The sequence below is a fragment of the Falco naumanni genome (assembly GCF_017639655.2).
Source record: "Falco naumanni isolate bFalNau1 chromosome 20 unlocalized genomic scaffold, bFalNau1.pat SUPER_20_unloc_2, whole genome shotgun sequence".
Taxonomy (NCBI): domain Eukaryota; kingdom Metazoa; phylum Chordata; class Aves; order Falconiformes; family Falconidae; genus Falco; species Falco naumanni.
Window position 1 is genome coordinate 428,537 of NW_024427346.1, and position 23,582 is coordinate 452,118.

The following is a 23,582-nucleotide window of genomic DNA, read 5'->3' on the forward strand; positions in this document are numbered from 1 at the left end:
GCTGGAAGCCAAAGCCTCAGCATCTTGGGGAGACTAACGAGGCTATTAGCAGGGCTGCTCCTTGCCATTGCTGGCTCGGGCTGGCCCAGAGCACGTTGCCATCCCGGGTCAGCAAGCGGAGGCAGGGATAAGCCTCACTTTGCAGCTTTTGGCACCTATTTGCTTTTGTCTTTTAAAGCATGCCGGAGCAATTCCCAGCCTTTTCCAAAGGAAACGAGACTGTGGGATTTCCAAACCCAGCGCATCCCCGCTGCCTGAGCGGCCGTCGCTGTGAGGGGTCGGAGAGAGCCTGGCCAGAGGGTCAAGCTGGACCTGCCACTTCCAGGAGTCACCGGTGGGGTTATCCTGAATAAAAATGCCACCGTTGCCCATCGGCAGGTCGCCTGCCTCCCCGCTCGGAGCGGCTGGGTCGCTCGCCCCCGTGCAGGGTGTCTCCGTCTGATTGATGCTGTGCTGCGCTCTGCTCTCGCTTGCACCCGCTTGGCTCTCCCGGCGCGCGGAGCCGCCAGTCCATTAAACACTGAGTCATCCTCAGCGGCATTTAATTTTGTGAGGGGCAGCAGTTTGGATAATTAAAGGCCTCCGTGGCCAAAACCCAAAGCCGGTGGCGGTGGAGGAGGATGAGGACACCCAGCAGCACAGGCTGGGTACCACCGCCTCGGCGGCGAGGGAGGGGGGCTCCCCTCTCCCCCTTGCATTTTGGGGTGATTTTGAACCTTTTCCTGCCCCAGCTGAGGGATTCCTCGCTCAGGTGAGCGCAGGGATGCTCTGTGCTATTTCTGCCCGGATTAACCGCGTCCCGGTGGGGTCTCCCATGGGCAGACACACTATCGGGAGGCCTCGGCTTATTAAAGGGACAAGCTGTTGGGGTAGCTGGTGCTAAAGCCATGAAAGCTTTTCCGAACTGGAGTTGAAGGCACTAATATCGCTGCGCTCTGCGTGGGTGAGAAATTAGACAAGAGTTCCTCCGTGCTGATGGGGTTGGTTTTTTGGTGGTGTGTTTTTTTTTTTTTTTTTTTCCCTCCCTTCTATTCATCTTTCTCAACAATTATCTTTTATTTTGATATCTTTCTATTTAAACCTTCAGAACCGCGCTGGGGATAAAAAGGAGGCTGAATCGCTTTAACAACCAGGCACCTTGCAGCGCGAGTGTGGGGGACCCGGAGGCACGGGGGGCGATGGGGAAGGTGGCTTGGGCTCTCCTGGGGGTTTCAGCAGCAGGAACCATCCCCAGGACCAGGAGATGAACTCCCTGGGGCCCATCTCCTGCAGGAAGGCAGGTAACACCTCGGCAGCCTCGGGAAGAGCTGTGTCGCTGCATCTGTGTTGCACCAACATTGCAAGTCGGGGGCTGAAGACCTGGGGTTTCCTCCTCCTGCGGCTCGTCGCCCTCCGAGATGGGTGCCTCTCACCTGCTTTGGGGCTGCTGTGGCTTTCCAGTCCTTTCGGGGCTGTTTCCATGCTTTTGCCATCCTGGAAATCTTGGGATTGAGCAGCAGCAGCTCTCTAGAGTTGTGAACGGCGCATCGCGAACCAAAGGCAGATGGAAACCCTGTGGAAAGTCACTGAGTTGAACGTGCTGCTTCATTAGCTGGAGCAATTAGCATGAGGCAAGGCAAAACCACCGGCTACTGCTCGGCCGTCCTGCAGCGCTTTTCCCGCACATCCATTCCACCTTGGCTGGCTCCTGCCTTCCTCACTTGTCTTATCCCTCATCTGGGACACACGCAGTGCCGGGGCTGCTCCCCTGGACCAGAGGGTCTGAAGATGCTCAGGCTGGATGGGACCTGGAAGTGGGCGACAGAGACCAAACAAACTCATTTCACAGGCTGCTGGGTCAAGCGGGGACCTGGGGGGCTGCTGCTCCCGGGTCCTCGCTGTCTTCGCCGCTCCGATATCCATCTGGGAAGCCCAAGCTGGTTTGGAGCTGCGGGAGAAGAAATGCCCCGCGGGGTCGGTGGCCCTGCCGGCCCCTGACAAAGGCCGTGCTGCAGCCCCAGGCCACGGGCATCGCATGCGTGGGCATAGGGGTGGGATGCCGGGATGCGCGACGCATGGCACAGGGTGACAGGATCCCCCAGCTCCTGCCTGGGTGCGGATCCAGCCCGTGGCCATTCTCTGCTTGTCCCCGTGTCCTTGTCACCGCCACAGAGCCCGTTCAGATCACATTTTCTTTTATTCCCTCTGACACCGGTTGTGGTCACAACAAAACTCATCTCATTAAGGAAACGCTGAGGCTAGCGGGAAGGGGAAATGGATCCCCCAGCTGGTAAGTGCCAGGGCCATGGCCCCGAGTGCTGCGGATGCGTGATGGAGAAGGCAGCTCGTGCGTCTTCGGCGTGTGAAGATGCTCCAGCAGCTCGAGAGAGGGTGCAGGAGCCAAAGGGTTAACGCTGCCAGCGTGCAAAAATCCTCCAAACAGCACCGATGGGAGCAGCTCTCTGAAAGCTGGCAAACAAATTAAAGCAATGTTGCAACGAATGCGTTTCTTTGCAGCAGAGAGAGGAGGCAAAGCAGCGCTCAAAGGCTGAGGAGACAAAGGCGGTGCAGATGGGTGCTGGGGGACCCGGCGAGCGCCACGTGCGCTGCGCCGCTTGGCTCCGAGCTAAGCTGAGATTTGCTGCTCCAGCTCCGTGACAGCGGCTGGAATAACCTGGGGAGGATTTATAGGAACCACAGGAGAGCCAAAGGGGGATGGAACCTGCCGGGGAAAGGCTGGAGCTGGAAGTTCCTCCCGTGTTGCTGCTCCTTGGTGTTGGTGTCCCATTTCTCCAGGAGGAATGGTGGTGGGCAGGGAGGGAATCGAGCGCTATATGCTCCAGGCGTATAGAGCAGCGCGTCTGCCACGCAGCGGTCCGGCTTCTCCTTAAAAACACGGTCCCACTTGGCTGCTTCTTGCCTCGAAGAGAAATTAAAGGGAGAGATGCAAATCCCCTAAAACAACAGAATGAAGCCGGTGGCCCCGGCAGAGCCAGGGCTGAAGGATGCCTGGGCTGGTTGGGATGAGTTTGGGGGGTGGGGAAAGCGCTGGTGGAACTGGGCAGAGGTGGCACAGGGCTGGGACCGGTCCCCAGCATGGCTTGGCCTTGTTGTCCCCACGTTTACAGAAATAACACGTTTCTCTCGTTATAAATGGGGGTGGGGGGGGGTGTTGGTGTTGCTCCCCTCCCTCAGCAGCCAAGCCCGTGCAAGGAGCAGATGGAGCCCATCTTGAACGTGCAATCTCAGCAAAAGCAAAGCCAATAAGCGAGTTAATTACCAGCACGTTATGTGAGAGCCGGGGATTCCCAAGGGATTGTGGAGACGAAGCAGCCGTGCCAGGGCTGGGGGGGGGCCTGGGGTACCCGGCTGGCCGCTGCGGGAGCTGAGCTGCTCTTCCTGGGGATGAGTTGCCTGCGAAACCCCCTCGGCTCTGCAGCTATCCAGGCTGTATCCGTCCCTTTCCCTGTGGTTTTCCTGGCGGCGTAAATGCCGAGCAGTGGCTGCTTGTGGCTCTGCCTGTGGGAAACAGGAACCCACCCGAGGGCAGAGCATCCCTGGCCTTCATCTCACCGCTGAGCAAAAAAATTAGGAGAGAAAGCGAGGCGGCTCCAGCGCTCCCCCATTTAAAAGCGAATTTAAACTCGGCTTGGAAGACCGCTGGCCCCTCACCCACTGCCTTTGGGGCAGCTTTGCTGTGTCCCCTGGCCGTGCAGTGCCCACCCAGCCACGCGAGGGGCTTCCCGGTGGGAATGCCTGCCGCTGGACCCTGGGGGTGTGCTGGATTTTTCCCTCCTCGGTGCTTCTGCTCTGCTCCCCATCAGCTGAGCTAACGAAGTTCGGCCTCGTTAAATCCACAGACGGTTTCAGACCCGGTCACCCCGGGCTGGCTCGCAGTTCCCACCCCTCCCCGTGCGTATCCACCTGGGAGATAAGGATGGAAGCAGCTTTAATTCCTGACTGCCAGCTCTCCTGCCCGCTCACCCTCCATAAATATTGCGCCAAAATTTGGCTGCCAACATGCCAAAGCCAAAACTCCGGTCCCGGATCCCACCGGATCTCCTTCCTCTGTGCCTTTTGTCTTGTTACGCATCCAATTCCATTAAACAGCCCACCTGCTGCAATCCCAGCTCTGCTCCGGATTATCGCTGACCTCCGAGCGAGCCCCCTCCTCCCCCCGCCCGGCCTGGGCTGGGAATCGAGGACTCAGAAAAGGCGCCGTCATTTCCAGGCCTTGAATTGTCATTGATCGTGGGGATCGATACTGGAGCCTGCCTTGGCTCCGCGTCCGCCGGGCTCTGGCAGGATCCTCCTCGCCGGCATCGCGCGGGTACCGAGGTGCTGCCGTGTCACCCATCAGCCCAAACCAGGATTTGGGGACACTCCTGGTGCAGCAAACCTACAAAAAAAGGGGAGCACCAGAGGCTCCGGCTGCGCTTAGCCTGGCTGAAGATCCTCTTTCCAGCGCAGCGGCCAGGCTGGAGGAGCATGGCTCGCGGTGCCCGGGGGAGGGCTGGTGTTGGGGTGGCATCACCGTGCTGCATCTTGCCCATCCGCTGCACCCGGGTTTTGCCAGAACCGGCTCCCCTGGCTCCGAAACCCCCCAAGAGCTAAGGGCTGCTAGCTGACAGCGCGCAAACACCCTCCGGAGAGGGCAGTGCCGGTGGGAGCCGCTTGGCTGGGCCGTGGGGGGCAATTTTGGCGTGCACAGGGAGGATGCTCAGCGCTGCCGGGCTCTGCCAGACCCTGCGGACACGGGTCGGATGCTGCCGCAGCACCGGAGCGTCGCTCCTGATGGAGCCTCGAATTTCAGGGCTGCTGTAAGGGGGGGCAGAGGCTATCGATTGGGGGGGGGGGGTGAAACAAAGGAGGGAAGGTCTCCAGCGCCCTTATTGCTGGCTATAGAGCTGGCCGGTGGCATGTTAGAGCTGATTATTCCCCCCTTTACGTCCTCCCCGGCAGCATCTTGAGTGTCATCTCTTTTATGAGAAGATCAAATTAAAAAAGAGATGAGTGGCACTCAGATGGAGAAGGGTTTGAGCTCGAACGCGGCACATATATCTGTTATTCATCCCGTTCCGCTGGAAAAGCAGCTCTCCCGGGCAGCTTCAGGTGCTGTTTAGCTTCCAGGTCTCCGGATTCCCCAGTTTGGGGGTGGCTCTGGCAACACGGTTTGATCGCTATCACTTCGAAATCCGTAAGAAATGTCATCTAAAGTGCAACAAATAACATTCTGATTATCTGTTGGATCCTAATGCTACTCCCTGGAGATAACAAGCTGCAATTTTCCCCCTGGGCCATACAATAATCACCCCAATTACTCCCAAGCAGTGGTTATTAAACTCACGGCACTGCTTTCATTTATAAAGCAAAAATAATTAAGCAGGTGTCTATGTTCGCTGTTTGGCTGGGAGTGACCGGGGTTATTTCTGCTTTGTTCTGGGAAAGAAACTCTTCGGTGGCGATGGAAAACCTCCGTGGCTTTTCTGCTCCGTGCGGCACAGTTCTGTCAAGAACAGCGCAGAGAAGCCACCGGATGATCGACCAAATAAAATGCAGTTGGTGTCTGTTAATGCTGGGGTTGGTATCCCAAAGGATGTAACCTCTATCCAACTCTAACATCAGAGGGATTTAGGCAGAGAGCGTGGTTAGCGAGGCTGGGATGTGACGGGCATACGAAATCACACGTGAAGCCCTTGCAGAAGTTGACGTGCCGGTTTGGGGTAGCTGGGCCGGTGCCGGGACACCGGTGCCCTGTCTCCATCGTACCCCGTCTCCATCAGCCTCCGGGAGGAGGGAACGCCACCCCCTTCCCTACATCCCAGGGCAAGCCCCCAAAGAGAGCCACGCTGCAGCGGAGCGTCGCATGTTGGCTGTGTCTCTGGCTGCACACGCGAGCTCGCTCTGCACGCGTGAGCGTGCTCCTGCACCCGCAGCCGGGCTTGCAGAGACTTCCCGCTTCGGTAGGAAGAAGCAGTGAAAGCGGAGAGAGGGATGACCAGGACGGAGGGAGGCAGTGCTGGTGAATTATGCATGACACGGGGAGGAGGAGAGCCGTTATCTGCATGGACAAAGACCTGTGCCAGGCAGCCTGGCTCTCTGCTGTACCTGTACCTTCCTTTCGCCCGCGCTTTATCTCCGCTCCCAGCTTGTAATTCAGCCCAAATATCAGAGGAAGCTGGAAGATTAATTTTCTCTGTTTGCATGGCAAAGGAGAGGGGACACGCTCTCACTCCAGACTCCCAGCTGCTTAATCTGCCACCGAGGCCTGCCGAAGGAAAAGGCAAAAATTTATCAGCCTTGGCAAGTCGCCGGCGTGGGGAGGGCTGTTCGGCCCCGGCAGCTGCGCTGAGCCCAGGGCTGCACGCCGGCCCCCCACAAGTGGGTTGTGGGCTCCCACAGCAGGGCTTTATGCATGGGCAATTCTTTGGGACCACCAGGAAAATGCAAACCCTTCCCCTCGCCCCCGTGTTCCAGCCCAGAGGCATGCAGGAGGCTCAGGAGAGCCGGAGCGGTTCGCTGCCCTGCCACCGAGCATGAGCCCCGCGTCCTTCCAGCGTGGGAGCGTTCATGGCTGCAAGTTGCTCAAATATTTAAGAGATGACAACTGTATTAGTACCAAAACGAGATAAAGATCCCTTGAGTTTATAGCAGGAAACATCATCTCAGCTCTTATTTTCTACCTCTCTCCCTCAGCTTACTCCCTGGCTTAAATGAAATCATAAATATCAGCCCACAAAGGTCCTTTGTCACTGCACACAGCTCCCGGCGACAAGAGGTCATTCATTAAAAGCCAGATGAAGGCAAGAGAGACTCCCATTGTTTTTTAACGAGTTCAGGGTAAGGCCGTGGCTCCTCCGCTGACATTAATGCTCTGTTTCACTATGAGGAGCAGAGAGGATGGACCGCGCGTGGCTGCAGACAGCTTTGGCCGATCCCATCCGAGCCGCCAGACACCGCTGGAGGAACGACGCTGGGTCCACGCCGGCAGGAGATGACAGATAAACCCGGTTCATCCTTTGGAGCGACACGGCTCCTTCGGCACCCTCCTCGCCGGCTGCACGGGCAAGGCGCCCGAGCAATATTTTGCACAGACGAGGGATGGCTGAACCCCGCAGCTCCCACCCAACGGCATGAGCGTGATGCCATCTGCCGGCCTGCGGCTCGGGCCAGGCATGAAAAATCCAAAATTAATTCCCCAAAATGTCCAGCTTCCTCCAGTTAAACCCAGGCTGCTCTCCCTGCTCAGCCTGCTGGCTATTTTCCTCCTGCTACTGAATCATTTTTGCAACCCAATCTGCATTAACGCATCAATAGAAATGCACTTAAGATCATCTGTCCTCCCTTTTTTTCCCCTGGAGAAAGGTTGCCGTCTTCAAGTTTCTAGTTCTGCTTTCTTCCCCGCATCCCCCCCCTCCGCCTTTTTTTTCTTTTTTTTTATGACTGTTTATGAAGGCCATCATGCTCTAACTGGTTTTGGATTAAAAGGAACTTAATAAAGGTTTCCCCTGAGCGCAAAGCTGCACAAATGGGTTTGCAATTCTGGAGTTAATTACGCAGGAGCTGGGCAGAGAGATTTGTGTTTGCAAAGCTTCACCAGAGGATGAGGCTGGCGGGGAAAGGTTTGTTATTGCAGGGTCACTCGCTAGTACGGCGAGGTGCCGGGGCAGATTTCTTTGTATCCTGCCCCCCAAAATCGAGGCATAGGGTCACTGGAGAGCCCACTGGCATCAGCATAAATAAAAATCCCGGTCGCGTCACGGGGTCCACAAGCGCTGCCCAGCAAAGGAGGATTCTCCGGTGGCTGGAGGAGGCGACCGGGCTAAAGACCAAAGGGAGCAAGACTGCAGGAGGAACTGGAGGAGAATTTCTGCTGCTTGAAAATGTGAAGTGCTTCCGCCAGTAATCGCCAGAATCATCAAATTAGCATAAATTCTATTAACGGTTTCCCAGATGAGACATTTCAAGGCTTCTCCCTCCCCTCCCTGACACAAACAAAAGAGAATATAATTACTTTGCAACAAAGCAGCTCCTGAAAAGGCCCTCAAGCCTTTTGCCTTCTCTCTCTTGGAATAGCTGTATCTGCAAGGTGCTTCTGACCCCTCTGCTCTCATCATGCATCAGGCAGGAGGGAGGAAAGAAAAACTACAAAGCTTTTAGGGACCAGGGCTGGGACGGAGCAAGTGGTGTGGTGGCCCGTTGGCCACAGCCACATCACATCAGCAGGCGAGGGGGGGCTTCTGAGAAGCTTTTTTGGGGGGGTACACAAGCCCCTGATGCCCTTGGAGCTCTCACCCGTCACGTTTCAGAGGAGGATTTGGAAGTACAACGTCTGAACACATATGGAAGAAATCTAATTTGTGTAACACTGAAACCCGGCATCTAACGCAGTAACTCACTACAAGCACCACGGGGGCAATAATCTAAAATAATGTGCCTTTTTATCGGCATGAGATTGCGGATGACAATTTAAAAAGAGGGGAGAATTTGCTTATGAGCATAAGCCTCCTTAACTCTTAAGAATGACACTAAAACAACTCGCCTGCCTATAAATATGATCTGCCAATAGAGACATCTTTGCTGCGAAGATTTAATTACAGGCAGGAGCTGCAGGAGGCCCCGGGGCTGACACCAAAGCAGCTGAACCTCTTCAGAAATGGGGGGGCCGGGATGTGCCGGGCCGGGATGTGCACGCACAAGAGGCTCTCAGCAGAGCCAGGTGTCACCATCAGCCTCCAACCTGCTTTCCAGACTGGGGTAAATGGGGCTTTTGGGTGATTTTTCCGTGCTATGAGGTCAAGTATCAAGGTCAGCGCCTTCCTCTCGCTCCATCGTGGACTCGGAGGATGCGTCTCTTCCAGGCCTCCGTTCCCCTATAAAACAGATAATTCTGACTATCTTCCTCAAGGAAGCTTCGTTAATGTTTACTTTTCAGAAGACCTTGAGGCTTTTTACAATCTATTATGAATTAATTATTATTAATTAAGTTAAAGCAGACTATATAACCTAAATAAAGTACTTCTGACAAAGCAGCTGGGTGCTGGAGAGCAATCTGCTTTACGAACTCCCTTTCCCACTTAGCAATTTTAAGCATTTAGTTCCGCTTTCTAATTGCTAATATCTATTCTTCCATTACCCGCTGTTTTGTTTCTGATCTAAAAGATTAAAACGCATTGTTATTTTATGATTATGCGATTTCCCTTCTCGTCATCGTCGGCTTTGGCTCTGTGTTTGGTCGGTTTGCATATTAAATGTCTGCAAATGGAGGGCTCCTACGTGGCTCAGGACGGCGTTTCACCGCTTGGTTGCCGGCTGTTATTCCGACTGACGTTTCCGTGGCAGAAATCAGTCGAGGCTTTGTATTTTTGAAGCGACAAGATGTGATAAACAAGCTCCCGGTGAAATATCCACGCTCTGAACCAGCTGCAGGCCGCATCCAGGCCTGGCGGTGCTGTGCAGAGCGGCTGCCAGGGGGCTCAGGCCCACCCGTGCCGTGGGACAATGGCTCAGCTTAAAACCACAGCCGGGGTTTTGCCTAAGAACAGGGTTTTTCTCCCCAAAACAGCCCTTCTGGTGCCCGTGGCCGCGCTCGGGCCCGCAGAGCAGCGGGAGGCCTAGGCCCTGCCGGCGTCCCCGGCCGGCTCCGTTGCTAAGCAACGTGGGTCGGAGCCGGCGACCAGCAGTAAAGATGGCGCCCGGCCGGCTTCATCCCTCGGCTGTAGGGGCCGCCGCGCCCGCCTGCGCGCCGGGGAGTTGAACGCACAGGCCACGCCCTCAACGGACATGGTGGCGGCTTGGCTTCAGGCGCCGAGCGAACAGAGCCAATGAGAGGCCGGGAGGGCGGGGAGCACGCTGCGATTGGCTGGCAGCAGGGATTCAAACCCAAGTGCGGGGCGGTTGGGTTGGGCGGTTGGAGCCGGAGCCGGAGCTGGGCCGGCGGCCCCGGTAAGTGCGGGAGGGGGCCGGGGAGGGAACCGGGGCTCCAGCGGAGTGCCTGGGGGGGGTCCCCGGTGAGTGCCCGGGGCGGGGGGGGGAGGGTTTAGGAGAGGGGATTCTCCGGTGAGTGGCCGGGAGGGGGGGTCCCGGGGGGGGGTGGGTGTCCCCGGTGAGTGGCCGGGAGGGGAGTCCCGGGGGGGGTCACCGCTGAGTCCCCGGTGAGTGGCCGGGAGGGGGGGGGTTCCCGGTGAGTGCCCGGGGCGGGGGGGGGAGGGTTTAGGAGAGGGGATTCTCCGATGAGTGGCCGGGGGGGGGCCCGGGGGGGGGTGTCCCCCGGTGAGTGGCCGGGAGGGGGCAGTCCCCGGGAGGGGGGTCCCGGGGGGGGGGGGGGTCCTCGGTGAGTCCCCAGGAGGATGGGGGTCCCCGGTGAGTGGCCGGGAGGCGGGGGGGGTCCCCGGTGAGTGGCCGGGAGGGGGGGTCCCGGGGGGGGATTCCCCGGTGAGTGGCCAGGGGGTCCCGGGAGGGCCCCGGTAATTGCCTGGGAGGGGCCCCGCGGGGGTCCCCAGTAAGTGGCCTGGGGGGGCCCAAGGGCCGGGGGATCCCCAGTGCCCCCCCTTAAGTCAAGGAGGTGCAGGTGGGGGGGCCTTGCCTCTGCCCCCCCTCACAGCCCCCCCAGCCCCAAGGCCGCCATGTGGCTATGGCCCCCGCCCCGGCGAAGCCAGCGCTTCCAGAACCTTCCATGGAGAGGCCTCCACAGTGCTCCGCTGGCTCCTCATCCTCCCTCCCGGCCTCTCCCAGCCCCTTCCCGCACCTGCGGGTTAATTAGTCGAGGGACAGCTTAATTAGCCGAGACCATCCCTCCTGCTCCCGCGTTAACAAATTAATTTCCGCGGTGCGGGGCTGGACACTTTCCCACGCATTTTCCAGGGAAAATGTGCTGAGGGCCGGAATTCTGACGGTGCCGTAAGTTCTAAATAGCAAATTCTTCAAATTTCCCCCGATCGCTGCTTCGGGTTTGATCTGCCGAGGCCTTGAGGTTTTTGGTGGCCTAAGTAGCCCCCGGGCTGGAGGAGGAGGATGGTTTGGGAATCTTCATCCCGGAATTCCGAGCCCTGGAGCTGCCTCTCTCCATGGCTCTGCTGCCCGTCGGCTGTGGAGAAGCGAGGATCTTCGTCCCCTGGGGAAGAATTCGGATGCCCAGATCCCCAAAACTTTAACAAAGTTTTATTTCTGCGGCTACTAAAACTCTGGAAAAAAATTGGAAATCCACAGTGGATTCTCTTTTCCTCAGGCTGGGAAGGAAGGGATGGGCGGTTTGTTTAGCCCTGGATCCTTGGTGAAAGAATTCAGATGCCCAGACCCCAAAACCCAAAACTCTTAATTTATTTTTATTTCTGCAGCTTCTAAAATTGTGGAAAATCCGGAATTCCAAAGCGGATTCTCTTTTCCTTAGGCTGGGAAGAAAGGGATGAGTGGTTTATTTAACCCTGGATCATTGGCAGAAGAATTTAGATGCCCAGATCCCCAAAAAACACAACTTTTAATGTAGTTTTATTTCTGCAGCTTCTAAAATTGTGGAAAATCCGGAATTCCAAAGTGGATTCTCTTTTCCCATGGGCTGGGAAGAAAGGGATGGGTGGTTTATTTAACCCTGGATCATTGGCAGAAGAATTTAGATGGCCAGATCCCCAAAACCTACAACTCTTAATGTAGTTTTATTTCTGCAGCTTCTAAAATTGTGGAAAATCCGGAATTCCAAAGCGGATTCTCTTTTCCTTAGGCTGGGAAGAAAGGGATGGGAGGTTTATTTAACCCTGGATCATTGGCGGAAGAGTTTAGATGGCCGGATCCCAAAAAACCACAACTTTTAATGTAGTTTTATTTCTGCAGCTTCTAAAATTCTGGAAAATCAGGAATTCCAAAGCGGATTCTCTTTTTCTTTAGGCTGGGAAGACGCAGTTTGGAGGTGGGAAGGGAGGGCTGGGATGTTTATTTAGCTCTGGTTCCTTGGTGGAAGAATTTGGATGCCCAGATCCCCAAAAAACACAACTCTTAACATATTTTTTGCTTGTGCAGCTTCTAAAACTGAAAAAAAAATCTGGAATTCTGAAATGGATTCTCTTTTCCTCAGGCTGGGAAGGAAGGGATGGGCGGTTTGTTTAGCCCTGGATCCTTGGTGAAAGAATTCAGATGCCCAGACCCCAAAACTCTTAATTTATTTTTATTTCTGCAGCTTCTAAAATTGTGGAAAATCCGGAATTCCAAAGCGGATTCTCTTTTCCTTAGGCTGGGAAGGAAGGGTTGGGTGGTTTATTTAACCCTGGATCATTGGCAGAAGAATTCAGATGGCCAGATCCCCAAAAAACACAACTCTTAATGTAGTTTTATTTCTGCAGCTTCTAAAATTGTGGAAAATCCAGAATTCCAAAGTGGATTCTCCTTTCCCATGGGCTGGGAAGGAAGGGTTGGGTGGTTTATTTAACCCTGGATCACTGGCAGAAGAATTTAGATGGCCAGATCCCCAAAAACCACAACTTTTAATGTAGTTTTTTTTCTGCAGCTTCTAAAATTCTGGAAAATCTGGAATTCTGAAGTGGATTCTCTTTTCTGTAGGCTGGGAAGGAAGGGATGGGTGGTTTATTTAACCCTGGATCATTGGCAAAAGAATTTAGATGGCCAGATCCCAAAAAACCACAACTTTTAATGTAGTTTTATTTATGCAGCTTCTAAAATTGTGGAAAATCCGGAATTCCAAAGTGGATTCTCTTTTCCTTAGGCTGGGAAGAAAGGGATGGGAGGTTTATTTAACCCTGGATCATTGGCAGAAGAATTTAGATGGCCAGATCCCAAAAAACCACAACTTTTAATGTAGTTTTATTTCTGCAGCTTCTAAAAATCTGGAAAATCAGGAATTCCAAAGCAGATTCTCTTTTCCTTAGGCTGGGAAGAAAGGGATGGGAGGTTTATTTAACCCTGGATCATTGGCAGAAGAATTTAGATGGCCAGATCCCAAAAAACCACAACTTTTAATGTAGTTTTATTTATGCAGCTTCTAAAATTGTGGAAAATCCGGAATTCCAAAGTGGATTCTCTTTTCCCATGGGCTGGGAAGAAAGGGATGGGTGGTTTATTTAACCCTGGATCACTGGCAGAAGAATTTAGATGGCCAGATCCCCAAAAACCACAACTTTTAATGTAGTTTTTTTTCTGCAGCTTCTAAAATTCTGGAAAATCTGGAATTCTGAAGTGGATTCTCTTTTCTGTAGGCTGGGAAGGAAGGGATGGGTGGTTTATTTAACCCTGGATCATTGGCAAAAGAATTTAGATGGCCAGATCCCAAAAAACCACAACTTTTAATGTAGTTTTATTTCTGCAGCTTCTAAAATTGTGGAAAATCCGGAATTCCAAAGTGGATTCTCTTTTCCCATGGGCTGGGAAGAAAGGGATGGGTGGTTTATTTAACCCTGGATCACTGGCAGAAGAATTTAGATGGCCAGATCCCCAAAAACCACAACTTTTAATGTAGTTTTTTTTCTGCAGCTTCTAAAATTCTGGAAAATCTGGAATTCTGAAGTGGATTCTCTTTTCTGTAGGCTGGGAAGGAAGGGATGGGCGGTTTATTCAGCCCTGGATTCTTGGTGAAAGAATTCAGATGCCCAGATCCCCAAAACCTACAACTTTTAATGTAGTTTTATTTCTGCACCTTCTAAAATTGTGGAAAATCCGGAATTCCAAAGCGGATTCTCTTTTCCCATGGGCTGGGAAGGAAAGGTTGGGTGGTTTATTTAGCCCTGGATCCTTGGTGGAAGAATTCAGATGGCCAGATCCCGCCCCAAAAAACACAACCCTTAATGTACTTCTGCTTGTGCAGCTACTAAAACTCTGGAAAAATCCAGAATTCTGAAGCGGATTCTCTTTTCCGTAGGCTGGGAAGACTCTCGCTGCCTGGAGGTGGGCCGGGGGGCTCCGGGGTGGTCGCAGAGCCCCGGTTCCCGGCGGGATGATGGAGCCGGCGATGCGGAGCCTGTTGGAGCTGCTGGTGCGCCAGGCGGAGGTGCTGAGCGAGGGGAGCGAATGCCGTAAGTTCCGCTCCAAGCGGGTGGCGTCGTCTTCGGACGCATCCAAAGCGCAGACGAACATCAGCTCTTGATGAAGAAGCTTTTGACGATGCCGTGGCTAATTAGACCGCGGCAGGTGGTGTGATGGCAGGGTTGGTTTGGGGGTTTTTTTTCCTCATTTTGGAGAAATATAAAGTCACAGGATGCATTTCCAGGCAGGGTCACATTCTGCTTGTAGTGAGCTGAGCTGATCTGCGTGGGGGCTCGTGTTGTGGCTTTTTTTGGGGGGGGCTGATCCGCACAGGGTCTCAGGGTCTAGGTTTTGGGGGGGGGGGGGGGGGGGCTGATCCGCACAGGGTTGCATGTTTTAGCTTTTTGGGGGGACGGCTGATGTGCACAGGATCTCATGTTGTGGCTTTTTGGGGGGACGGCTGATCCAGGCAGGGTCCCACGTGTTGTAGAATTTTGGGGGGGGGGCAGCTGATCCAGGCAGGGTCCCACGTGTTGTAGAATTTTGGGGGGGTGTGTGTGGCTGACACAGGCAGGGTCCCACGTGTTGTAGAATTTGGGGGGGGGGGGGCAGCTGACACAGGCAGGGTCCCACGTGTTGTAGAATTTTTTTTTGGGGGGGGCGGCTGACACAGGCAGGGTCCCACGTGTTGTAGAATTTTTTTTGGGGGGGGGGGGCGGCTGACACAGGCAGGGTCCCACGTGTTGTAGAATTTTTTTTTTGGGGGGGGCGGCTGACACAGGCAGGGTCCCCACGTGTTGTAGAATTTTGAGGGGGGGGGGCGGCTGACACAGGCAGGGTCCCACATGTTGTAGGATTTGGGGGGGGGGGGGGGGGGGGGGCGGCGGCTGATCCAGGCAGGGGTCCCACATGTTGTAGAATCGGGGGGGGGGGGGGGGGGCGGCTGACACAAAGGGCTTGGCCTGGAAAACCCACAGGAATTTGTGAACGTTGTAGCATCCATGTGTTTGCCGAAGGGCTGGTTTCTCCCCATTTCCACCGGGAGCGGGATACGTTCACGGCTCCCCGCTGCCCGCGGAAGGAGGGGTGCCGCGTCCCCTCGCCTGGGTACCTCAAGGTGTCCATCTTCTCTCCAGAGTTCATCGAGTTAGCCAAGAACTTTGAAGAGCATCGGCGAAAACTGCAGAAAACTGAGCACGAGCTGGGCAGGTGCAAAGATCTTCTCATGAAAACCGAAGCCGAGCGCAGCGCTTTGGATGTGAAGCTGAAACACGCTCGCAACCAAGTGGATGTGGAGATCAAACGCCGGCAGAAAGCCGAGACGGATTGCGAAAAGCTGGTGAGTAATTCCTTTATCACCGCTTTGCTCGTTAGGGCGTGGAGACAAGGTGATTAAACTGCATTCCCCTATGGAAAATAAGGACTGACACTTGTGATGACTTTTTTTTTTTTTTTTTTTCCTGGGGAGGAAAATTCCTGGTTTAGCTCCTTGGAATTGGGAAAAGACAACTGGAGAGCGTGGGGCTTTGCAGCCCTTGATGCTCTATTGACATCTGTGCCTGGGATTGATTCACAGGGTAATTAAACACTGTTTTGGGCAGCTGCTGATCATTGTCTGCCTTTACAGGAGAGGCAGATACAACTGATCCGAGAGCTGCTCATGTGCGATGCGTCGGGGAGCATCCAGCTGAGCGAGGAGCAGAAGTCTGCCCTGGCTTTTCTCAACAGACCACAGGCATCCATGGAGGCTCCAGGCAACAAAAGGTGGGGAAAACAGCATTTTGTTGGAGCGACGTCTCAAATAATCCAAATAATCACCTCCGCGATGCGTACTGCACCCGGATCAACTGGTTTTTTGTTTGGTTGGGTTTTTTTCCCCACTTTCTGAGTTGATGAGAACCGACTGAAAAGCAAACTTGAACGAGTTTCTTCTAATTTTTCATTTTTTAGGCTCTCTACCATAGATGAATCTGGCTCCATTCTGTCAGACATCAGCTTTGACAAGACGGATGAGTCACTGGTAATGTAACTCCAAGTTCTAAAGTTTTGGGTGTTTTTTTATTTTTTTTCCCCCCCCCCTCTGGGGCGTGGGTTAATTAATCTCTCCAGATCCCTTGTGTTTAGATGACTCCGGTATTCCACCGGTAGAGCCGATTTGCATTTCGCTGGCGTGCTCTTGGCAAAAATTGAATGCGGGGTGTTTTTACACGGAGCTAACGGGGTTATTTCCCACAGGATTGGGATTCCTCCCTGGTGAAAACGGTCAGGCTGAAAAAGAGAACGAAAAGGGTACGTTCCGTCCTTCCCCATCAAGTGGTTGGCTTTAGCCGCCGCGGTGTCACCCTCTGTCATCTCCCAGCCGCCCATAACGATGTCAGAACGACTAATTGCGATCAAACTGGAGGTGGATGTGCTGCTGCTGCGATTCAGACCTGCTGCAGATCAGAATTAACGTAGATCGGACATTAATTCTGATTGCATTTGTCTAAGGAGAATGCCCGGAGTAGAATTCCGCATATCTTGTTTGGTTATGACTTAGAGTTTGCAACAAAGCACTTGAAGTGTACTAACAGTTACCAGGTCGAGGGAAATCATGGAGGATGCTAATAATTAATTTTTTTTTAATACTCTGTGAAGGAGTTTGTGCTTGTTCTGGTCTGCTGTTCACATGCACAGGTGGGAAAGGACACTAGCAGAGGTGGAAGAGTTTGGGGCTTGCTTAGTTGCCCTTCTGTTGTATGGTGTTTGTGTGTGTGTGGTTTTGTTTGGTGGTTTCGGGGTGTTTTTTCCCTTTTTTTTTTTTTTTTTCTGAATTGGATGAGAAAGCTGGCTAGGAAAATTCTTTGAAAGAGCAGAGATGCTTCATGGCAACTTGAAGGTGGCCGTGAAAAATAGGTACCATGGAAGAACCTAGCACATCCAGGGTGTGTGCAGGCACTGGTTTGCTCCTCCTAGTTATCCCGAGCTGGTATCTCACCCAGTTACCAGCGTACCTGCTTCACAGACAGAAATATCCCGTATTTTTTCCAGCGGTCTTCCAGGCAGTTCATTGACGGGCCACCAGGTCCTCAGAAGAAAACCCGATCGATCGGCTCCACCGCGGACCAGGTACGGGGGTCTCGGCTGGGTCTGTGGGCGCTTACAGCAGTTGGCGACGCTGCCTGCCTGTTTCTTGGGTGGGTGAAGTAGAAAAATCCCACGTCCCATCAGTCCCGAGGCCACAAACCATCGATATTTTTTTATTTTTTTTTTTTTTTTTCCTTTACAGGGAAACGAATCCATAATAGCAAAAACCACCCTCATGGTCCCCAACGATGGTGGCCCCATCGAGGCCATCTCTACCATCCACACGGTGCCTTACAGAGGCCGCAGGAGGAGCGGTAGGTGTCGTCTCTCCCTCGATCCCAGACCTGAAGCAGCTACTTGGCCAGCCGGACGCTATCCCAAAATATTCTGGTCACCTTCCTGGAGGACCGAGGCAGCCGCCTCTAGTTTCCGATGCGTTTGCTTTGAAAGCAAAGGTTGCAAAGGAGGATGATCCCCTTGGGTCACTGCTCCTTCTCCTGCCTTTTAGGTCCTTTGCAACCTTGGAACAGCGAGACGAGCGTGGGCAGCAAGCAGCCGGAATCCAAATCGGAGCCCGATGGCTCCAGCACCCCACAGAGCAACGGGGCCGTGCGGCTGCATGAGTTCGTGTCCAAGACGGTAGGTCTGCAGGCAGGAAAAACTTGGAAAAACTTCCATTTTTTTTTTTTTTTAAAGACGTGTGATGGCAAGTATTGATCAGAGCCTCTATCATTTTATACATCTATTACATTATCACCAGCCGTGATGTCTCTGTCAATATTAACTGTCCCCACGACCCACACGGATCACGGGATGCGTTATCCCGGTCATCAGGACTTAACCCAGCTGAGCTACCACGTGCACTAATCTCTTCCTACCGCTCCGAATCCTTAGGTTATCAAGCCAGAATCATGCGTTCCCTGTGGGAAGAGAGTAAAATTTGGAAAAATATCACTGAAATGCCGAGACTGCCGCGTGGTCACCCACCCCGAGTGCCGGGACCGCTGCCCGCTCCCCTGCATCCCCACCTTGACCGGCACCCCGGTCCGCATCGGGGAGGTGAGTGGATGGAGTACTGATGGAGGGGCAGTACGGCCACCGGTGCAAATATTTCCAGTTTAAAACCCACATTTTTCTGGGGGTTTCACACGTTTTCCATCGTTTGTTTGTTGGTTTTTTTGAGCCCGTGGCTGCCCGAGAACCAAACCGGATGAATTTCTTCTAAGCCACATTTCTCTGGGGGTTTCACACACGTTTTCCATTAGGTTGTTTTTTTTTTTTTCTGGGGCCATGGCTGCCCAAGAACCAAACTGGATGAATTTCTTCTAATTTTGAATTTGGAGGCTCTGTCCAACAGGTGGATCTGGTTGATGGTCAGTTGGTTCGAGGCTGCTGAGCTTCCAACCTTCCGTGGAAAAGCTCCTGCGGCTCAGAGCTGCATCGTTAAATGAAAACGAGCCCGTTGACGTCACGTTCGATCCGCAGGGTGGGGGGGTGCAGCGTTAAGGGGGTGCTGAGCTGGGAAGGCGGCACCTTTGGGTGGGCAATCCTGCGCTGTGCTGGTGGGATTTGCTCTCTGGGCTGGTGAAGACACAACAATCATTTTTATTTTTATTTTTTTAATGCTTCCCTCTTGCTGTGAATTTTTGAGTTTTTTCCATATCTTGATGAATGAGTTTATTTAAATATTTTTTTTTTCTGCTTTTTAGGGGACCTTGCTGGATTTTGTCCCTTCCACACCTCCGATGATCCCTCACATCCTAGTGCACTGCGTTAACGAGATCGAGCGGCGAGGGCTGCACGAGGTAAGAAGAAAACGGGGCGCGCAACGCCGCTGATGGAACGGGTCATGGCGTTGGGGCAAGAAATAAATCCCCCAAATATCTCATTGGGGCATCCAGTGCCACTCGGCGGGTGAGGGGAAGGTGGGAATAAAAAATGAGTTTTATACGTGTCATTAATGTTCTGCCCCTCCCCCACCCTGAGCAGACGGGTCTTTACCGGGTCTCCGGCTGCGAGAAGACGGTGCGGGAGCTGAAGGAGAAGTTTCTCAGGAGCAGGAGCATCCCCCTGCTCAGCAAAGTGGACGACATCCACGCCGTCTGCAGCCTCCTCAAGGACTTTCTGCGCAGCCTGAGGGAGCCGCTCCTCACCTTCCGCCTGAACAAGGCTTTTATGGAAGCTGCGGGTAAAACTTGGGGGGGGGGATACCCCCAGCCCCTTCCCCAGGCTGGCTGGGGGGCGCAGCTTGAGCTGCTGGGGGGGACCAGCAGACCTGGGCTCAGAGCATCCCCCCCTCCCTCTGGGAACCTCTCGCCCTCCCTGGGGGAGCGTGTGTGTGTCCCCCCTCCCTGGGGGAGCATGTCCATCGTGTCCCCGTCGCCCCCCCCTCCCTCCCCAGGGGAGTGTGTCCCCATCATGTCTTCTCCCCCGGGGGAGCGTGTCCCCCCATCTCTGTGTCCCCCTCCCTCCCCCCTCCCTGGGGCGAGCATCTCCCCCCTGTCTCCATGTCCCCCTCTCTTCCTGGGGGGAGCGTGTCCCCCCACCTCTCCACAAGGGAGCATGCCCAGTCTGCCCCCCCTCCTCCCCTGGGGAGCCTGTGTGTCTGTCCCCCCCCTTCCCTCAGGGAGTGTCGTCATCCCTGTGTCCTCCCTCTAGTAGGAGCATGTCCCCTCCCCCCTCGAGGAGCATCTCCCCTCTGGAAAAGGCAACAAGCCCTAGTGCTCCAGCAGGACCCCCCATCACTGCGGTGGGGTGTGACATTCCTGGCATCCTCCTTTCTCCCTGGGCGATGTCCCAGCTGTGCCTCTGGGATCGTTTTCTAATAAGGTTTAAATACTATTTTATTTTATTTTATTTTTGTTCCCCCCTCCAGAAATCCTGGATGAGGACAACAGCGTGGCTGCCATGTACCAAGTGGTTGGGGAGCTTCCTCAGGCCAACAGGGACACGCTGGCGTTCCTCATGATCCACCTCCAGAGGTACCTCCCGGGGGGTGGGGGGCGCTGGGAAAGGGGGGGGGGGGGGCAGGGGGCAAGGGATGAGGCAGGGGGCATTGGGAAAGTGGGGCGGGGGGGAAAGGGACGAGGATGGGGGGAAAGGGACGGGGGGATGGGGGGGGCCACTGGGGACAAAGGGGATGGGGCAATGGGGGCTCTGGGGAAAAGTGGGGGGGAAGGGGGGATGCTGGGGAAAAGGGGGGGGGGATGGGGGCCCTGGAGGGGCGCTGGGGATGCTGGAAAGGGGGATGTTGCCACCGGTGCCTTGTCTAATTAACTGATGTTACCGGTTGTGAGCATCAAGTGTTTGTTCTGGAAAAAAAACCTGTTTGTTCGGAGGCTGGAGCACGGGGCGGGGGGGGGGATGGGGGGGGAGGTTGCATGACCAGGGACGAGAAACAGCCACCTTATTTTATTTTTTTATATATATATTTTATATATTTTTTAATATATTTAAAATATGTATTTCTATATATTTTATTTTTTCTTATAGGTATAAAAATATTTCATACATACTTTTGTTATATTTATATATTTTTATATATTTATGTATATTTTTGTTATATATGTTTATATATTTTTATATATTATATCTATACACATTAAAATATACATAAATTTGGTGCATTTTATATATTTTCTATATTGTACATTTTATATATTTTTTAGTATTTTTATACATATATTTAATTTTTTTAAAAAATATAGGGTGGCTCAGAGCCCGGCTACTAAAATGGACGTCACCAACTTGGCCAAAGTCTTCGGCCCCACCATCGTCGCCCACGCGGTGCCCGATCCCGACCCGGTGACGCTGCTGCAGGACACCAAGCGCCAGCCCAGGGTGGGTGGGTGGGACCCGCTCGGTGTCGCATCCCACCGGGCAAAATCCCCAGGAGGGAGCTCGGGGCGATGCGGGTCCAACATCAGCGTGTCCCCCCGTGTTCCCCCCCCCCTCCTGTGTCCCCGTAGGTGGTGGAGCGGCTGCTCCTGCTCCCCGTGGAATACTGGAGCCAGCTGGGCATGGGGGAGCAGGAAAACATGGAGCCAGCACAAGTGATGGAGAGCGGCGCCAGCCCACGGACGCCGGATTGTAAAGGTAACCCGGGGGTCCTGCCCGCCGCTGGGGGCAGCTGGAGACGTAGCGATGCTTGAGCTGGGGGGGCTTGGTCACCAAAACCCGGCGTGGGGGGGCTCGGTCGCCTGAGTCCGGGCATCTCGGTTGCCAAAACCCGGGGTGGGGGGGCTCGGTTGCCTGAGCCTGGGGGCAGGGGGCTGGGGGCTCGGTCACATAAATCCAGGGGGGCTCAGTCGCTGAAACCTGGGGGGGGGGGGGCTCAGACACTTAAATCCAGGCGGGGGGCTCGGTTGCTTGAGCCTGAGTGGGGGGCTTGGTCGCCTAAGTCTGGGCATCTGTCTCTTAAATCCAGGGGGGCTCGGTCACTTGATCCTGGGGGGGTGGAGGACTCAGTCGTGGGGGGGGGGGGGGGCTCAGTCACTTAAACCTGGGGGGCTCGGTCGCTTGAGCCCCAGGTCGGGGGTGTTGCTTGAGCCCAGGGTGGGGGGCTCAGTCACTTAAATCCAGGGGGGCTCGGTGGCTTGAGCCCTGGGGGGAGGGTCAGTGGTCTAAACCCAGGGCGGGGGGGGGGGCTCGGTTGCCTCGGAGCTGCCGTTCCCACGCGCCTCGTCGAGGGAGACCCGGCAAAACCCCCGTGCCGGGAGATGCCAGATGTGAATTTTATTAAATAAATAAAATTTTCGAAGGCAGCTGCCGCGGGATGTGCTGCCCCTTCCCGGGCGGCGAAAACCACAGCTCCTCGCCGCGCTCGCTGCCCCGCGCGCTTTTCCCCCTTTTGCTGCTGCTTCTTTTTGCCCACCCCCCCCCTTTTGCTGCTGCTTGCTTTTTACGCACAACCCTCCCCCCCTTTTTGCTGCCTTTTTCCCTTAATATTTTGATTTTTTTATATTTTTTTAACAGTCAGCATGCTGGGTCCACTCACCACGCCGGAGCAGCAGCTCTCCAAGACTCCGTCCTCCAACTCCTTATCCCAGCGGGTCCGCTCTACCTTCACCAAAAGCACCCCCAGGTCGGTGACGGCGGGTGCTGGGGTGCTTTGGGTGGCCAAGGACTAAAAATAGATTTTTGGGGACCCCCCCAACCCCCGCCCTGGGTTTACTATGGGGGCTCTCCAGCAGCAGCTGCGCGATCTTAGAGCATCACCTTATGGCGGGGAGCGGAACACGGGGGGTGGGGTGGGGTGGTGATCCTTGGGAAAAGGGGGGTGTTAGAGCTCGATATCCCAAATTTTTCTATTTTTCCTGTTTTTCTCAGATTTGGGAGCAAAAGCAAACCGACAACCCAGCTCGGGCATCCGGGGAACTTCTTTGCTTCTCCTCTGCTGAAGTGAAGCGGGAGGCACCGGCGCGTTTGCACCCCCATAACTACCCAGAGTCCTCCACCCCCCGCCCCGGGCAGCTTATGTAGAAAATTTTATTTTATTATTTTTATTTTTTTTTTAACTTTCAGCTTCACCCAGACTTTTAATGGGATTTGATTGTGCAATGTTTTTTGTTTTTTTATTTTATTCTTTTAACACTGCATTGATTTTAGTATTGGTGAAGAAAGCAACTAGCACCATTCGTCTAAAGTATTATTAATAATAATAAAAAAATCTAAGAAAATAACTAACAAAATTTGTTTAAAATAATAATAAAAAAATACACTGGAGGAACTCCCTATCGCTTCCCAGTGCAGAGCAGACGAGGAGTCCGAGGCTGTGGCGGTCGCCTTGGGGTTTATTTTATTTTCTTTATTATTTTTAAGCTCCGTAGGTCGCTTCCCCCGCGTGGCCTTGGTCTGATGGGGAAAAGATGCGCTAATTAATTAATTAATTAATCAATTGTTGGAGGAAAGAGTTTCCTGTAAAAACAGGGTGGCTTTTACGGGAAATTTTTGGTTAAGGACGCGGGACGCAAACCCAGTGGCTGCCTGGGCGGGCTGGGGTTACTGGTGCTGCTCATACTGGGGAGGGCGACTGACCAGCTTTCTTACTGGGACGGGCACCTCTCTTTCTTTCTTACTGGGGATGGTGCCTCTTTCTCTTTCTTTCTTACTGGGGAGGGCGCCTGACTGACTGACTGTCTTACTGGGGAGGACGACTCTTTCTTACTGGGGCGAGCGACTGACTTGACTTTCTTACTGGGGCAGGCACCTTTCTTTCTTACTGGGGCGGGTGACTGACTTTCTTACTGGGGAGGGAGACTTTCTTATTTCTCTTTTTCTTACTGGGGCGGGCGACTTACCGGTGCCCACCCTTGGGTGGGGGTCCCCACCCGGGGTCTGCGCCCAGCGCTGCGGGAAGCCGTAGGGAAGTTTATAAAAGTGACTTGATCAAGTTTTTATTGAGCTCTGGCGTCTGCGCGGGGAAGTAAATGTCACTGTATCGCCCCTGCGTGTATCTTACAAGAGGTTGTAACGCTGGGATGCTCCGAGTAGCACCTGCCCTGAGGATTAATGGACCTGGGACCATCTTTGGGGTGCAGGATGGGTGCAGGGGGCTGCGCTCAGGGGCCGGA

At 54.0% G+C, this 23,582-nt stretch overlaps 1 protein-coding gene across 2 annotated transcripts; it reads left to right on the top strand.

The window, feature by feature from the left end:
- Positions 1 to 9,858: 9,858 nt before the first annotated feature.
- On the top strand, positions 9,859 to 22,688 carry RACGAP1 (Rac GTPase activating protein 1). 2 transcript variants are annotated; one of them, XM_040581257.1, is made up of 17 exons: positions 9,859 to 9,924; positions 13,841 to 13,994; positions 15,081 to 15,283; positions 15,572 to 15,708; positions 15,895 to 15,964; positions 16,180 to 16,233; positions 16,975 to 17,052; positions 17,213 to 17,324; positions 17,519 to 17,649; positions 17,905 to 18,069; positions 18,720 to 18,815; positions 19,000 to 19,198; positions 19,886 to 19,991; positions 20,718 to 20,850; positions 20,979 to 21,105; positions 21,985 to 22,093; positions 22,339 to 22,688. In XM_040581257.1, the coding sequence occupies exons 2-17, from the start codon at positions 13,916 to 13,918 to the stop codon at positions 22,412 to 22,414; spliced, it is 1,875 nt and encodes a 624-aa protein (XP_040437191.1). In that variant the 5' UTR covers positions 9,859 to 9,924; positions 13,841 to 13,915; the 3' UTR covers positions 22,415 to 22,688. The 2 variants fall into 2 exon arrangements, with proteins under 2 accessions (XP_040437191.1, XP_040437190.1); XM_040581256.1 differs by lacking the exon at positions 9,859 to 9,924 and adding an exon at positions 10,714 to 10,878.
- The last annotated feature ends 894 nt before the right edge of the window (positions 22,689 to 23,582 follow it).

What these genes read in the sequence shown, in the direction of transcription:
- RACGAP1 (XM_040581257.1), top strand. Translation starts at nt 13,916, where the DNA reads ATGATGGAGCCGGCGATGCGGAGCCTGTTGGAGCTGCTGGTGCGCCAG. An exon ending in TCGGCTCCACCGCGGACCAG is followed by an intron (nt 17,053 to 17,212) that starts GTACGGGGGTCT and finishes TTTCCTTTACAG; the next exon opens with GGAAACGAATCCATAATAGC. An exon ending in CAGAGGCCGCAGGAGGAGCG is followed by an intron (nt 17,325 to 17,518) that starts GTAGGTGTCGTC and finishes CCTGCCTTTTAG; the next exon opens with GTCCTTTGCAACCTTGGAAC.